We start from the raw sequence: 18,007 nt of genomic DNA, 5'->3' as shown, positions 1-18,007 counted from the left end.
AAGTCGGTGTAGCTGGCGTAAATGATGAGCAGTTTCGAATTCAAATTCCGTTCTGCACAGTACTGTATTGTAATTTATTGATTTTAATCACCAGGTGAAAATAATTTATCGGTCGTGCCGGACCAAAGCAAGATCACGTGAGCAAGATGGCGTATCATGGAAGGGACAAGATGGCGGATCATGGAAGGGACAAGATGGTGGATCATGGAAGGGACAAGATGGCAGATCATGGAAGAGACATTTCAAATGACAACATGAAATTTTGTTCCCAAGGGAATGGGGAAAAATTTGACTTTTGTTTTTTTGTGAAATTTGAAATGAAAGTGAAATTTTGAATGGATTTACATAAAATTTTGAATTGATTTACATATACATGCAATTGGCATAGAGGTTCGCTTACGAAGCTCTCTATAAAAACAAAAAGCACAGTCCGTCTGTCCGACCTCCGGCGTGAAGCCGTCCACCTGTATCTATTAATTAGGTTACAAATCAAAATTAGGTTACAAATCAAATAATAGATTACAAATCTATTAATTAGGTACCGGTACTATTGGAATGTACCTTTTAAACCTTTCCACATTTTAGACTGCCAAGATTCCTTTGACCTTTAAAGACCCTTTAAGACCCTGAAGACTTTTAAGGCCCTTAAAACCCTAAAGCCTCCAAAAAACCCACAAGACCCTGAAGACCCCTTAAGACCCTGAAGATCCTTTAATACCCTGAAGACCCATAAAACCTATACGACCCCTAAAACCCACAACTCAGAAGACCCTTTAAGACCCTTAAGCCCTCGACCCCTAAGACCCAGAAATCCCCCTGACACTCAAGACCCTAAGATCATTAAGATCCCAAAACCCCTAAACCTTTAAGACCCCTTTAACTTTGAGACACTTTCAAAAACTTTAGGACATCTTTAGATCCCTTCACCCTTTAGACATTTTATCCCCTTTAAACCCCTAAAACCCTTAATCCTTTACACCACTTAAGTCCCTTCAGACCCTTTAACCCCATCAGACAGATTAGACCATTTGGACCCTTGACCATTTGGAGCTTTAGATACCTTGTACTTTTTTAGATCTTGAGAGCTTTTTACATGCTTGAGAGATGAGACCCTTTTGACCCCTTAGACACTAACTACTATTGGAACATAATCTTTAGACATTTAAACCATCTAGAACCTTTCAAGCGCCCATGACACAAACATCCTTGGTGTCCTTGCATTTTATACCTATCCTGCCTCCCCCCAGGCCCTCTCCCTCCCACACATCTCCCGATGTCCCTGCTCTCAAATGTTGTGTTTGTGTGCTTCCTCCCCTTCTCTCCCCATCTTGTCGACCGCTCCCCTTTTTATATACTTTGTTTGCTTGTTTGTTTGATTTGTTTGTTTGATAAATGTTAGCTCTTTCACGAGCCTCGACTCTGTATACAAAAAAAAAAAAAAAAATCTACAGTCTTCTCGCAAAACACAAACTATACTTTTTTAAGCAGGTGAGGCACAAACTCTACCCACCAAGAGGGTGGGTACTCCGCTAGTCATCAATAAAGCTTGTTGGAATCACAGTATTTTTTTTTTCTTTTTTTTTTTTTTTAAATACAAGATCGAGGCTCGTGAAAGAGCGAACATTAATCACACAGAAAGACAAACCGACACATGAAACATATAACATCGGGAGCGGTAGACAAGATGGGGAGAGAGGGGGAAAGACACAAACACAACATTTGAGAGCAGGGACCGAGAGACATGGAGACATCGAGATCTGAGAGACGGCGAGGGCTTTGGGGGGGTGGGATTTGGGGGCATGGGAAGGGGGCGGTGGGAGAGGTATAAAACATATGGACACTGCCAGGACCTTCCAGGAAAGAAGTTGGAATTTCAAACAAGGTGGATCTGGGGTGAATTAGCGGGGGTAGAAAAGATCAAGGTTTTGGATGGGGGAAGATAAGAGATGGTGGTGAACAGCTGTTTTAAAGACCTGGAGGGAGGAGTGGGATTGAAGGGAGTGAGGGAGTTTGTTCCAGAGGCGGAAAAAAAGAGGAATTAAAGAGTGAAGGTGAGCAGAGAGCCGAGATTTCGGCAGTTTAACCATCAGAGGGTTGCTGGCAGATCTTGTGCGACCTGTAGGAATATTTGGGGGACAGAGCACAGAGAGAGCTGTGGGTGCAAGGCCGGAGAGGAGTCGGTAGAAGACAGAAAGACCACCTACCTGCCTGCGGTGAGTGAGTGAAAGGCCCTCAGAGATAGCTTCATCGCGGGAGATTCCAATAATTCTGAAAGCTTTGGTTTCAACAGCGTGAAGCCGAGCTAGGTGTGAGGCAGGAGCACCGGCCCATAGGGGAGAACAGTATTCCATTGAGCTGCGGATGAAAGCCTTGTATGTGGTGAGGAGCTCAGGTGTGCCGAGGAAGGACTTCGCACGACGGAGGATGCCCAGTCGGCGACTGGCTTTGGAGGCCAGCTTGGAAATGTGGTTTTCCCAAGAAAGATCATGGCAGATTGTGAGACCCAAAAGCTTGAGCGACAGAACTTCTTGGAGAGGATTGTTGAGAAAGTAGATGGGAGGGTTGTCCAGTCGATCTTTTTGGAGAGACATAGTAAGAGTGTGAGATTTGTCAGGATTGAAAGACATGTTCCACTTGTTTGACCAGTCTGTGATTTTGTCCAAGTCTTCAGAGAGTGAGGAGGCTGCAGACTGCCGATCTGAGGGAAGAGGAATGGAGCGGCAGAGAGTGGAGTCATCAGCAAAGAGATAGAGAGGATTTTCAAGAGAGTCAGAGAGATCATTGATGAAGACCAGAAAAAGCACGGGGCCCAGAACACTGCCTTGGGGAACTCCAGCCTGAACAGGAAGAGGAGATGAGAGAAACCCATTCAGGGCCACACGTTGACGACGACTAGAGAGGAAGTCCGCAAGCCATGCGTGGAGATTTCCATGGATACCAAAGGAGGAGAGTTTGGTGAGCAGAGCGGGGTGCCAGACCGTGTCGAAGGCACGTGATATGTCGAGGGAGACAGCTCTAATTTCCTGTTTGGCATTGAAGACCTCCATCCATTGTTGAGACAGCAGAAGCAGCATGTCCAGAGTAGAGTGACCTGGTCTGAAACCAAATTGATGATCAGAGATCAAGCCATTGGAGAAGGGGAAAGATTTCATATCCGAAGCAATGATGGATTCCATGACTTTGCTGATAATTGGGTGAAGGCTGATTGGTCTGTAGTTGCTAGGATCTGTTTTTGCACCTTTTTTGTGCAAAGCGGTGATGTTGGCTGATTTCCAAGCAGATGGCAGTTGACCTTGAGCAAAAGAGAGGGTGAAGAGAACAGAGAGAGGGTGAGATAGAGCGGCAGAGCAGGATTTTAGGACCCGTGGGCTGATGCCGTCGGGTCCAGTTGCAGAATCAGAGTCGAGGGTTGACAGAAACTTTTCCACCTTGTCAAGAGGAAAGGACACGGAGTCCAGGAGTAGCAGGGTACGACTGGGTATGGTGGGTACAGAGAGGGATGGGTTTGGGACACAAGATTTAGAGGCAAACACAGAGTTGAGGCATTCAGCTTTTTCACGTGCGGAGTCAGCTGTGTAGCCGTTTGAGGTAAGGGAGGGGATGGAGGGGGAACAAACACCAGAAACGGATTTGACCAGACGCCACCAGGATTTGGACGAGGGAGACAGATAAGAGAGTTCGGTCTTGAGAACGGAGAGATATTGTTTCCTGGCTCTCCTGAGGGCGGACACACACTTGTTTCGGGCTTTGTGAAAGGAAATGAGATTTCCTTCCGTTGGATTTGCTTTCCAGGAGACGAAGGCAAGTTGTTTCTGGGCAACAGCCTCACCACAAGATTCCGTGTACCATGGACGGGAGGAAGGGTATGACAACTGAAGACGAGATGGGATAAATCTGTGCATAAGAGAGAGCAATTTACTTTGGAAGAATTCCCAGGATGAGTTGATGTCAGAGGTGGTAGAGATGGGAGACCAGTCCAGATGATTGATGGCTGCTTGAAGACCGTGCCAGTTGGCCTGAGTGAAATGCCAGACTCGTCGACGCTGAGCAGGCTCCCTGAGGATGGTCAGAGAGATGTCCACTTTAACAAGGACATGATCAGATGATCCGATTGTAGCAGAAGAAAAGCAGCAGCCATTTTCAGGGAAGTTGGTCATAACCAAGTCCAGAAGAGAAGATGTTCCGTTGACTGAGATCCGGGTCGGGAAATTGACAGATTGTGTCAGTCCCAGTGAGTCGCAGAAGTCCTTTGCTGAGGAGCCATGGCTGGTGAGAGAGGTACCCACACCCAGCCAACTGGCATGATGACAGTTGAAATCACCACATATGAGGAAGAGAGAGTTGGGATGAGTAGATAGAAGTTGGTCCATATTATCAGACAGCGAGATGTAGATGGAGTCATCACTGTTTGGTGGACGGTACAACACACATATGAACAAGAGGTGGGAGCGAAGGGGAAGCCGTAGCCAGAGGTATTCCTGGGGGTGAGGTGGAGAGAGTGCAGTGCAGGGCGAGTGAGGAAGAGAGTTTTTGATAAAGATAGCAACCCCACCTCCAGGACGAGGCTCTGGTCTATCATACCGGAGGAGGGATTAGCCCGGGAGAGATACTAAGGAATCAGAGACATCATAAAGGAGGAAGGTTTCTGTTAAGCAGATCACGTCTGGTTTGACAGAAGCAACCTGTATGGAGAGATCAGTTAAGTTTGAACGAAGGCCCCGGATGTTTGAGGTCCATACCGTTAATGAAGAGGAAGGGGGAGCATCAGATACAGAACAGGGGAGAGGATGGGTAGGGTAAGATGTGGAAGAGGTGGAAGAGGTAGGGAGAGCTGTTGAAGGTGTGTCAGAGAGTTCAGAATAGCTCGGAGAAAGGGAAGGATGGGGCGGACAAAAGGTTTGATGGTGATTGGGTGAGGCACAATGAGGTGTTATTTGAGGAGGGGGAAGAGCGAGGCAGAAGGTTGGGGGAGATGGAGGTGAGAGTTGGAAGGGGGAAGAAGCGGGGAGGACGCTTTGAGGAGGGGGAGTGAGAGGGGGGAAATTGAGAAGCAATGAAGGTGGGGAGATTTGAAGGGGAGGGGCGAGGGGGGAGTTTGGGAGGGAAGGGACAAGGGGAGGGATTTGAAAGGGATGGGATATGGGGGAGATTTGGAGGGGAGGGGTGAGGGAGGAGTCTAGGAGGGGAGGGGCGAGGGGGTAGTTTAGGATGGAGGGGGCAAGGGGGGAGATTTGAAAGGGATGGGTGATGGGGAAGATTTTGAGGGGAGGGGTGATGGGGAAGATTTGGAGGGGAGGGGTTATGGGGAAGATTTGGAGGGGAGGGGTGAGATTGGATTTTAGAAAGTGTACGATTTATGGGAAACGAACATTTATTGCAAAATGAGTTTCTTGTGACCTTCGAGTTAAAAATACGTTTAAGGACGCTGGATGGAGGATGGAGTGCAGGAGAGTTTAGGGAATGTAGAAAAAAGGCACTATAGGAGATGGATATTTTTTTGGGGATGAATTGATTTGGTGAGCAAGTCGAAAGCAGCCTTTTAAAGAAGAAGAAAATGGTGTTTTAATATATGACGGAATACATAACTTGAGGGGAAAGTGTAAACATTGAAGGTTAATAACAGTGAAAACTATCTGGGGAAATGGGGGAGAAACACGTGGTCGAAGAACGAACGAACGAATAAGAATGAATAAACGAATGAGAACAGAGAAGGGAATTATTATTATTTTTTTTTTTTTTTTTGAGTTGAGATTTACACAAGGAAGTAGGCTATGGGTGAAAAGACTGGGAATACAGAGAACGAAAGTTATTGGATCACAAACGATGGACCGCTGAGAGAAAAACAAAGCCTCAAGGTTGTACAGTGTACACTGTACAAGGCCTCAAGACACGGCACGAATTAACACGATTTTCAATACAGGTATGAAAGATTTGCACCGAAAAATCTTCGTCGGGACACAATATACGTACAACACCATAAATAAATACAGTTTTAACGAAAATACAAATGGGAACAATCACTTAACTTCGATTTCAAATCGTTCGCGACGCGGCAAAGGCCTTGCTCGCGACACGGCAAACAGACGATCAATTTATGAAAGATAAACACCGAGAAACAACCAAAGTTGCACACAATAACTTCACACGCCGAAAGATAAATACAGTTTCGACAAAATACAATTGTGAACAGACTTAACTTCGAAAAACGTGGAGACCGTGTGGAGCTTCGAAAATCCCTCCCACAGTCTCCGAGATCTCGCGAGATCTGAATCTCGCGAGTAATCTCACGAGTAATCCGTAATCTTGTTCGATTATCAAGCATTTGCACAGAAATGCATCATGGAAATAGTTGTTTGGAACTAACAATGGGATGTAAAACCATTTTTGTATCCCACTGAGTGAATCAGTTGCTTTAAGGAAATAATGTGAAATCCACCAGTATGAGAAAAATGTATCACGTTATAACGTTTCCTCTGGTTAGTGGTATTTATCAAGTGCTCTGTTTCTCTGCAAATGCACCTCAATCCATATATACAGCACATCGTCATATGCACCAAAACAAGACAGAGGTTGGAAACCTGTCTCAAGACAGGTACTACTGGATCTCCATCGTGGATTGGCATGTCTGCTTTAAAAAGGCCCAATGACTCTCCTTCGGCTAACAGAAAGAGGTACTGTTTCCATAAGTGCTGATGAAACCGAAGAATAAAATTGAAACTGACTTTTAATATCATGAGGTTTCAAAATTATTGGTGGAAATGATGAGCGTGGGGGCTTTATTGGTGTGGAGAACAAAAATAAGCAATGCCATTGTTGCAATGGAAACAATTAGGTGTTCCCAAACTTCCCATCATGGCTTTGGATCCTCAACAGTGTACACACTAATGTCCAAAAATATCCGCAATGACGAATACTGCAATGAGTCACGGACAGTTGTCAAAATGAGATGTTGGTTCCTGATACCAATATGCTGAAAAATGCCTCTGATTGCAGATTGCTTATTTATCGCTAATTTCAGCACACAAATAGCAATGTACGTGGGTGGCAATGGAAAGAAGAATATCTATAAATTACCTCAAATGGTGGTTGATCCGCCTTGAGTAAAAGGAAAAACTGACGTTTCCGGCTGTACCATTCGTTGCGAGAACACAATGGGGGGGGAGAGGTTCAAACAGGAGGAATTCCGCAATTATGTTATCACTTAAATGAGATGGAAAACCACTTTGTATTCCACCGAGTGAAGCAGTTTGGTGCCTCTGCCTTATTCTACGTGGACAGGAAGAATTCCCCAGCACATCAATGATGACTAAATTGCGGAAGTCCTGCTTGAACCTCAGCGTTGAGTTGAGGTGTGCAGTCAGTCTTGATTTTGGAAGTTTAAACAGGATGGGGGTTTACTGGAAGAAGACATGCTTCATGGGGTTGCTGGAAAGCATCAGAGGAATGAGAGAGCGGAGGGAGAAATTTTTCAGAATAGACAGTAGGAAAACAGACAGCAACAACCTGCTTGCGATTTGAGAGCAACAGACCTTGTACTTCAGACTCACCGTGGACGATTGCAATAGTTTTTAGAGCTTTAGATTCTACTGAATCCAAGAGAGACAGATGTGATGCTGGAGTACCAACCCATAGCAGAGAGAAGTACTCCATTGAGCTAAGCACAAAGGTCTTGCAGACTGTAAGTAGCTCTGATTTTTCAAGAAAGACTTGGATTGACGGAGGATGCCCAATCTGCAGCTGGCTTTGGAGGTCATCTTTGCTATGTGGTTGGCCCAGGAAAGGTCATGCCTGATGGTGTGGCCTAGAAGTTCAAGAGATTAAACCCATTACAGTGGACGACCAAATAAATATATATGTGGGTTTGTTTTATGATCATTCTTAATTGATAGAGTGAGACAGTAGGGATTTTTAGGATTGAAGGACGTGCTTCATATTTCCAGACCAGAGTCCAATCAGTTCTAGAAGAGCAGAGAAAGGTGCAGCTGCTGCCTGCATAGCAGAAGGATGGGGGTACTGTAGGACATAATGTGGATTCGTCTGCAAAAAGCAAGAGAGGATTATCCAGAGCATTTGATAGGTCATTAATAGAGATGAGGAACAAGACTGGGCCAAACACACTGCCTTGGGGAAATCCAGTTTCGATTTGGAGAGGGTAGGAGAGGCTTCAATTGATGGCAACACGTTGTCTGTGTGAGTGGAGGAAGTCAGAAATCCAGAAATGATGGTGGCCTTGTATACTACAGTCAGAGAGTTTGGAGATCACAGCAGGATACCAAACCTGCTGGTCTGGAGTCTTTCTGTCTTCTACCGATTCCTTTCCGGCCTAGCTCTCCCTGCTCTGTTCCCCAAATATTCCTGCAGGTCGCACAAGATCTGCCAGCAACCCTCTTCTGGTGAAATTGCCAAAATCAAGACTCTCTGCTCACCTTCACTCCGTCATTCCTCTTTTCTCCCGCCTCTGGAACAAACTCCCTCACTCCCTTCAATCCCACTCCTCCCTCCAGGTCTTTAAAACAGCTGTTCCCCATCATCTCTTATCTCCCCCCATCCAAAACCTTGATCTTTTCTACCCCCGTTAATTCACCCCAGATCCACTTTTTTGAAATACCGACTTCTTTCCTGGAGTCCTTGCAGTGTCCATGTGTTTTATACTTCTCCCACACCCCCCCCTCTCCCTCCCACAGATCTCCCAATGTCCCTGCTCTCAAATGTTGTGCTTGTGTGCTTCCCCCTCTCTCCCCATTTTGTATACCGCTCCCCTTATTATATGTTTTATGTATCCGTTTTTTTTTCTGATTGATGTTAGCTCTTTCACGAGCCTTGATCTTGTATACAAAAAAACCAAAAAAAAACAACAACATGTGGCATGCCTAAGATATGTCCAGGGAATTGCCCTAACCTCGTTAAGACTTAGGACCTCCATTCATTGATGAGAGAGAGGAGCAGAAACATGTCCAGAATTGAAAAACCGGGACAGGAACCAAACTGACGTTCATAGGTCAGGTTGTTTTAAAACAGGAAAGACTTGACAATTTAAGCAATGTTGGACTCCATTATTTGCTTGAAAATGCAAGCAAACTCACTGGCCTATAGTTGGTAAGGTTTGTTTATGCACCCTTCTTGTGGATGGGAGTGACGTTTGCTGACTTTCATGCAGAGCGTAGGTGGCCATAAGAGAAGGACAGATGGAATAGGGCAGATAGAGGGGTAGCAAAAACAACAGAGCAGGATTTGAGAACAAGGGCAATGATGCTATCTGGGCTCGGTCGCCAAAGCAAGGTCACAGGGTCTGGTAGAGAGTGGGTACAACATTGCGAGATGAGGATAGAGTGGCATTGGTTGGATACATGAGATTTGAAGGCAAAAAGAGAGTTTAGACATTCTTTTCTTATCTCAGGCAGAGTTTGCAGTATAACTGTTTGAGATAAGGGACAGGATGGAGGGGGAGCAAACTTAAGAGACAGGCTTGACAAAGCGCACCATGACCTGGAGGAATGAGACTGGTTGGAGAGTTCGGCCTTGAGATTTGTAAGATGATGTACATTCTGGCTTGTCTCAGGAAGGACACACACCTGTTGTGAGCCTTACAGAATTCAAGAAAGTTATCCTGTCGGGTTGACCTAGTGACAGTTGACATCACTGCAGATGAGAAATAGAGGGTTAGGATGGGTGATTATGAGTTAACCTATGTTGGAGGAAATTCAGGTATATAGATCAAGTCGTCATTATCAAGTGGACGGTAAACCAGAAAGACAAACATCAGGTGGTTGTGGAGAGGTATACGCAGCCAGTGGTATTCCAGAGAGCTTGCAGGAGTTCGTGAGGATACTGGACAATAAGCATTGGGTTTTTTTGACAAACACAGCAACAATGCCTCTGGAGCAGGGGTGGGGCAGGTCAAAGTGCAACAGTTAATATTCAGGGAGAGACACAGAGGAATCCAATTCATCGTGTGAGGAGGTCCTGACATAATGTCCAGAGCAGAAGCGGCAATCGGATTATAAAAGTTTTGTCATTTACACCCCGTTCCGTTTGCAATTGGAAAACTATAGATTTATTTGTGGCCAAAATAGTGGCCAAAATAATTGACCCTCTTAATTGCGTTAAGATTGCTGAGACCCCTCAGACCTTTGACGACCCTTTAATTCCCCCAAGACCCTTCAGACCACCAAGACCCCTGAAGACCCTGAATAGCCAAAAACCCAAAAGACCCCAAAGACCCAAAACACTCCGAAGACCCAAAACACCCCGAAGACCCAAAACACCCCGAAGACCCAAAACACCCCGAAGAACCAAAACACCCCGAAGAACCAAAACACCCCAAAGACTCAAAACGCCCCGAAGACCCAAAACACCCCGAAGACCGAAAACACCCCGAAGACCCAAAACACCCTGAAGACCTAAAACACCCCGAAGACCCAAAACACCCCGAAGACCCAAAACACCCCGAAGACCCAAAATACCCCGAAGACCCAAAACATCCAAAGACCTAAAACACCCCAAAGACCCAAAACACCCCGAAGACCCAAAACACCCCAAAGACCCAAAACACCCTGAAGACCCAAAACACCCCGAATACCCAAAACACCCTGAAGACCCGAAACACCATGAAGACCAAAAACATGCCGAAGACCCAAAACACCCCGAAGACCCAAAAGCCCCTGAAGATCCCCAAGACCCAAAAGCCCCTGAAGACCCAAACGCCTCCGAAGACACCAAAGACCCAAAACACCTCAAAGACCCAAAACACCCCGAAGACCCAAAACACCCCGAATACCCAAAAACACCCCGAATACCCAAAAACACCCCGAAGACCCAAAACACCCCAAAGACCCAAAACATCCCGAAGACCCAAAACATCCCGAAGACCCAAAACATCCCGAAGACCCAAAACATCCCAAAGACCCAAAACACCCTGAAGACCCAAAATACCCCGAATACCCAAAACACCCCGAAGACCCAAAACACCCGAAGACCCAAAACATCCCGAAGACCCAAAACATCCCGAAGACCCAAAACACCCCGAAGACCCAAAACACCCCGAAGACCCAAAACACCCTGAAGACCCAAAACACCCCAAATACCCAAAACACCCTGAATACCCAAAACACCCCGAAGACCTAAAACATCCCGAATACCCAAAACATCCTGAAGATCCAAAACACCCAGAAGACCCAAAACACCCTGAAGACCCAAAACACCCCGAATACCCAAAACACCCCGAAGACCCAAAACACCCCGAAGACCCAAAAGCCCCTGAAGACCCAAAGCCCCTGAAGACCCAAACGCCTCTGAAGACACCAAAGACACAAAAGGCCCTGAAGACCCAAAACACCTCAAAGACCCGAAATACCCCGAATACCCAAAAACACCCTGAATACCCAAAACACTCCGAAGACCCAAAACATCCCGAAGACCCAAAACACCCCGAAGACCCAAAACACCCCGAAGACCCAAAACACCACAAAGACCCAAAACATGACGAAGACCCAAAACATGCCGAAGACCCAAAACACCCTGAAGACCCAAAAGCCCCTGAAGACCCCGAAGATGCAAAAGCCCCTGAAGACCCCGAAGACCCAAATGCCTCTGAAGACGCCAAAGACCCAAAAGACCCTGAAGACCCAAAACACCTCAAAGACCCAAAATACCCTTAAAGGCCCAGAGGATCCAAAAGACCCTGAAGACCCAAATGGCCCTAAAGACCCAAAACACCATGAAGACCCAAAAGACACCGAAATGGTCAAAGATGCCTATCCCTCTGAAATGACGTGTGGTGAGGTGCACGGAGCGCACTGAGTCACGCTAGTATGCAGACAATGTATCTCTTTCATTTAAATTTTTGGAAACTAATCCTAGCAAAAATCTGGCACAGTCATATATTTTTTAAATACAGAATACAAATATGTTATGGATTGAAAACTTTGCCATCGCAGACAGGTCGGTGGTCTCTCTGTCTTCTACTTCCTACTTTCTCGTTTTGCACCCTCTGCTATTTCCATGCTTTGTCCCCCTGCCCCCCCCCCCCCCTCCCCAGGTTTCTGCAGGGCTCCCATAGTCCACCGTCAACCCCCTTCTGGTAAAACTCCAAAAATCCAGGATCACTACTCACATCCACTCATTTTTTCCTCTTTTTCCCACCTGTGGAATCAGCTTCCACATTGTCTTCAATCTCATTCTTCCCTCCAGGTCTTCAAGACAGCTGTTCACCACAATCTCAGATTGTCCTCAATCATAAACCTTGATCTTTTCTACCGTTGTTAACTCTACCAAAATTCCTCCTCCTTCCAATTTTCCCGTTGCCCTCGTTGGAGTTTATTTCTGTATTCATCTTGTCCACCCTATGCATGCATGTTTTGCATCCTGGTTTTGTCTGTTACGTCCTGATCCGTTCCATGCACTAGGTCTTTCAAGAGCCTGGATTATGTCTACATACATATATCTATCTTCTATATACAGACTTGGCATTTAATATGGAATATTTTTTTTGTGGGGGTGAACTTACTTTTCAAGGTGACTTAGAACCAAAAGTTCATTGGAATTATGTTGAAATTATTCTAGATTTTGTTAATGTGACGTTTAAAAGAAACAAAAACCACATTTGACATTTCGAAACAAATAAATTGATCCTTTAAAGTGATGTAAACTGACATCGAACTCAATTCATGAACAGTACTGTTAAACTTCTGTACGTTTTCCAGAAGTATCTCTTTATTTTGCACATTAGGCAAAAAATTTTTTAACAAAAACAAAAGTTAAATTACGACTGGGATTACGGACAGTAAAATTACAGTTCAGTACTTCGTGTAACCCCCACGAGCATTCAGGAGAGCATGTACACATTGAGGCATGCTGTTCACGAGATTTGCCAAGGTTTGGACAGGAATCGCTTGCCATGCAGTGACAATAGCCTGCTGCAATTCACGCACAGAGGTCGGCTGCTGGTCCAAGTGGTCGATTTGACGCGTTAATTCTGCCCACGAGTTCTCCATCGGATTCATATCCGGGGACATGGCAGACCACTCCATATGCTCTACACCACGGTCAGCAAGAAAGTGTTGGATCATGCGAGCACGATGAGGCCGTGCATTGTCATCTTGGAAGACAAAGTTTCCTCGAAAGGCTGCACGAGCAAATGGAAGCAATGTTTCTTCCTGAATGGCCCTGTACTTGAACTGGTTCAGGTTTCCATTCAGAACAACCAGGTCAGTTTTGCCCCCTGCATGAAAAGCAGCCCAAACGGTCACCCCACCACCTCCAGCTTGGACTCTTGGCACTATACAATCTTTGTTGTAGGCTTCATGCACTTGTCTGCGCACTCAGACGCGGCCATCTTGACGATGGACCAGAAATCTAGACTCGCCACTGAAGATCACGTAATTCCTAGTATCCTGGCTGCCATTGACGGTGCTCTCTGGCCCACTGCAATCGGCGCTGGCGGTGTTGTCTGGTCAGGCGTGGCTTTCTCAGGGGATGATAGCCTGCTTGAACCAGTCGTTGGTTGACTAGCCTTCTGGATACAGGCACATTTGTCAGTTGCTGCCACTCAGCCCTAAGCCAATTAGCTGACTTGGTACGTCCATTGCGGACTAACCGGTGCAGCTGGCGATCATCCCTCCTTGTGGTTCTGCGGGGACGTCCTGGCCTCGGTATTGGAGGAGGGACACCCCTCTGAGCATTTCGTTTCAGGGTCTTTGACACCTGACCTTGAGTGATGCCATACTGCCGAGCAATAGCACGCTGTTTCATGCCGTAATTTCGTAAAGCCACCACTCCATGACAAACAGCATTGTCGAGTTGACAGACCATCTCCAGAGGAAGCGGCAATAACTTTTGGAGACGTGCAGCAGTTGTTTTCCACTAATACAGAACGCAACAACCCTTGTATACCCGACTGTGAAGCCAATCATCAAATGCACCTGTCCGTACATTTTGCCACGCCACCTGTGATATAATCCTGTTGTTGACTTCTTGCTGCGACAGACAATCAGTGACATGGTTCTTTTAACAAATAAATCACCAAAGTGTAAAAGAAACTCACCAGATTGATATACTGAGTTAAGAAAGTAAACCCAAGTCAAGAAAAAAAAAAATCCATATTAAATGCCAAGTCTGTATATATATAAAAGAAATTTTTGTTTGTTTGCTTGTCTGCACGTGCTAATCTCCTGAACGGTGAAAGATAGGAGGAAACCTCTGACACAAAAAAAGTCGGGACGGGCCCCGGGAAGGTTATAGGCTAGGTGGCGAGGCCGGTTGAGGCCACTTTGGCCGGGCTGGGCCCATTTTGCAATTAAAAGCTGAGCTGAATTATCGTAGTCAATCTTCTACAGCCGCGAGCAAAAGCTGAATTATAGTAGTAAATTCATTCAAAAAGAAGCCGGGCAACGCCGGGTGCTTTCGGGTAGTATATATATAATTAAAATATACATATAATAAATAAATAAATATATATATATATATGCATATATACATACATAAAATTTAACAATCATGAGCTATACGGTTTAACGCTGGACTGCTGAGACTGTTCATGGTTTCAATCCAACCCATCTGTCAGCACTAGTTAATGGCGGACATTGAAGACCCCACGGTGTCATTCCTCAAGATTAGTCAAGTTTTCATCAGCACCATAAACAAATTGCAAATTCCTACAACCTATAATCAAACATCAGATCTGGCCAGGTGGTGCATGAAATATTTCAACCCAAACCGTTACCTGGCCAACTCTACAAGAAGGTGGGAACAATTTAGACCATTAAAAGAAGAAGAAAATGCATAATGTAGATCTTTCCCTGGCAACAAATGTTTTCGTCTGCAATTGACGAATGCACTGTAAGTTATCTTTCACCTTGAGTAATAGGTTTATCAAAGCTATATTACTTTCATTCATATCAGAACCTATGCATATGATTATATAAAGAAATAATTTGCAATGTTTACTCTAAATCAATCAGTCTTGCTGTGAGACCATTTCATTGATGTATATAATCCCTTGTATGGAAGGTGGTAAATTTGATATACGACCAAGCAAGCAATATTCATAGCAAATTGTAGGCCATTTTACCTGTGAGCAGCTGATGTTCTTCAGAGAGATTTTCAGAAGCATCTTCCAGTTGTTGCCTTCTTGTCTTATCCACTGCAGATTTTTCGTTAAACCAAAAGTTCTGCTTTTTATTCATACTGTTGCTGTCACCTTGAACTGGAACTTTAACCTTAGATTTGTGTGTCGAACTCAGCTCATCCTGCAATGAATGTTGCTTGCATGCACCACCTGTCACTGGCATATTCTGACACGGACTACATTGATTTGTGGTGTTGAAAACGTCTTCTGTTCCTTTTGCGACTTCCCTTTGCAAACCTTCAAAAACACAACAGTCCCCACCAAGAGAGCTGTGCGACCCAGTGCTCGCATGCTGAAGACCCGGAGAACCATGTGACACTGGTGGAGCCTCCTCTACTGGTGATATTTGTAAAGAAGCAAGTTCATTGTGTTTGGATACAGGCGGTGAAGTTCCAAGTCCCATTTTCTTTGCTCTAGCAATTTTTGCAAATGAAGTGACACATTTTTGAGGCGTTGACTCCCGTGACGCCAGCTCACTACTCAGATGACTTGGGCAACTCAGGAGCCGCTCAAATGATACAACACCTTGTAAGGGCTTTTTGCATAGACTCTGATCATAGCTTCTTGAGCGCTGCCTATGAGATGTTGAAACTTCTCCTGGTTTACAGGTCGGGGTGTTTAGAATGCTTGATGCCTCCTTTATTTGATCTATCCAATTTGGTGTTGGCTCACTTTGCAGCTGGCTTAGCGCAAAACTTGAAGCTTCTTTCTTCACATCTCCTAAGGCTTTACTTCTTGCAAACCATGTAGTCAGGTCTGGTGTTTTTGCACCTTTTGCTTCAGAAGTCGTAGTTTCTTTTGTTTTGGAAAGCTTATTCATTGAACATTGGCATACAACCTTTCCATCCATTGGTTCCTTCCACTGAGCAACATCCAATGCATGAAAATCAGGATCTTCATCATTAACAGAATGGTTTTTAGCAACAGAGAAATTAATTTGTTTAATAACTGCATTTGCAGATTCATGTATGCTCTCCACAATGTTGTCGTCCTCCAAATTTACATGGTTATCAGTTTTGTCTCCATCGTCATGATGGTTGACATTTCCACTGGGTGTGGGGTGCTCAAACAGGTAATACTCTGACACAGGGGTGACAGAGGGCAAGTAGAGCTCTTCAGACGAGGCACTGCTTTCAGCAGAGGAGCACGGAGCTGTCCCAATTGGTGTTGAATGTGCAGACAAGTCTACAGTCACGAGCCTGTAGTAGTTTTGCATGGCCTGCACCAAGCGAGCATCTCCACGTAAATCATTTGGAGGCGGTAGTACCTCTTCAACTTCACTTCCCAAGTCTACTTCTTCATGATATAAACCTTGTACATTGCAGTTGCTATCTTTCCCGTCATTCTCTGCAGGTGATGTTAATTGAGGACAAGAGGTGAAGGACTCAGCCTCACTACTGCTTAACAAAGGTTGTGAATCACATGGAGAACTTTGAAGGTCCAGGTAGAAGGATTCACTTTCAAGAGGGCTCCATTGCATGGAGCTACTGGAACAAATGGCTGCTCTCTGCTGTTCATACAAATTACTCTTTTCTTCCCCAAAACAATCAAATTCCTCAGCCACAAGGTCCTCCTGGGAGCTGATGTCTCTCTCGTGGGTGCTACAAATGCAACAACTGATGTCACTGCAGGTAATGTAACAACTGTCTAATCTTCTATCACACTGTTGAGAGTTTTTGTCCTCGAATTGGCTCTTGCTGGCAGACGAGAAGCTCAACCAAACAGAAGAGCTGATGTCATTGTCCTCTGTACAAAGATTCTTTGAAACACTCTCTGTGGATTGACCATCAAAATCAACGGAATTCTTACTCGGACAAGGATATCCTTCTGGCATTGGCATTTGCTTTGTATCACACAGATGGCTGTCAGTTTCTTTATCTGTCAAAAGGTACTTATCATTCTGCTCATTGTCCAACTCTTCTTCAGTCTCCTCCAGCGACTCATGTGTGAAATGCAAACTATGTCTTTCAGTCTCACCATCCAGGCTGTTCACATATCTCATGACTGGATGATCAGTGCGGTGATGCTGCAAAGAATGTCTTTTTAATCTCACATCATTATCATTTTGTCCAGTAGGACAGGATGACGCTCTAAACGGTCGCCTCCTGGCCTTGCCATGACCAACATGGTCTGCCCTTGATCTGCGATTGGTATTCGAGCACCCAACTTCTGTACCGGGGGTTGAACCCTGACCAAAGCATGGTGAATTGATGTTTTCATTGTCATGTGACATCAATGGATCGCATCCCTCTTGCAAATCTTTACTTTTGAGTTTGTTGAGGCTGTGATTGTCCCTAGCATTCAAGGTGTTGTTGCCAACGGAGCAATCTCTGCTTGGAAGGGAATGCGATCGATCCCTTCGTCTGCCCGGCCACGATATGGTTCCACTGGAACTCAGGTCAGGCAAGCCATACAATGAAGGTCGTTTGCCCATGTTTAAGGTGTTGTGATTTGTGGAAATTGCCCTATGGACAAGTGGAATGTGATGGACAATCAATGTTTCATAGGTCCGCGTTAGAGAATGGTCCATTGCAGCCTCAAGATGTTCAGCAGGACGGGCTTCACACTGTCCTGCCTCTGCCCAGGCCTACACCTTAGAAAAGGCAATGCCCGAGCTCCTGCTTCAGGGCTGTGGCACATCGTGCAGTCTACTGTCTGAAAACGAAAGAGAAGGGAAAATAAACACAATGCATAAATAAACTTGAAACATTGCAAAAAACAGACATACTGAACTCGTGATACAAAGAAAGTCTTTATCACAAAATTTATGGCTCACGCTCATTTTAAATCACAAACATTTCAGAAAACATCACACTCACCTAAAATATTATATTAGACGACCAAAAAATTTAGGATTTCTGATTATTATTCTCATAACATTCT

The 18,007-nt window shown here is 45.1% G+C and overlaps 1 protein-coding gene across 2 annotated transcripts in view; it reads right to left on the bottom strand.

Moving 5' to 3' along the window:
- LOC137421092 (uncharacterized) overlaps positions 1-18,007 on the bottom strand; it is a 64,633-nt gene that overhangs the window by 36,843 nt on the left and 9,783 nt on the right. For both annotated transcript variants that reach the window (XM_068106803.2, XM_068106804.2), the window contains exon 2: positions 15,068-17,779. In XM_068106803.2, the coding sequence (XP_067962904.2) occupies positions 15,068-17,654 (2,587 nt within the window). In that variant the 5' untranslated portion in view covers positions 17,655-17,779. The remainder of the gene's footprint in view (positions 1-15,067; positions 17,780-18,007) is intronic.

This window comes from Myxine glutinosa, chromosome 2, assembly GCF_964187855.1.
Source record: "Myxine glutinosa chromosome 2, kmMyxGlut1.1, whole genome shotgun sequence".
In the NCBI taxonomy this organism is placed as follows: domain Eukaryota; kingdom Metazoa; phylum Chordata; class Myxini; order Myxiniformes; family Myxinidae; genus Myxine; species Myxine glutinosa.
The sequence above is the reverse complement of the archived record's forward strand: the minus strand, read 5'-3'. Positions and strand labels throughout refer to the sequence as shown.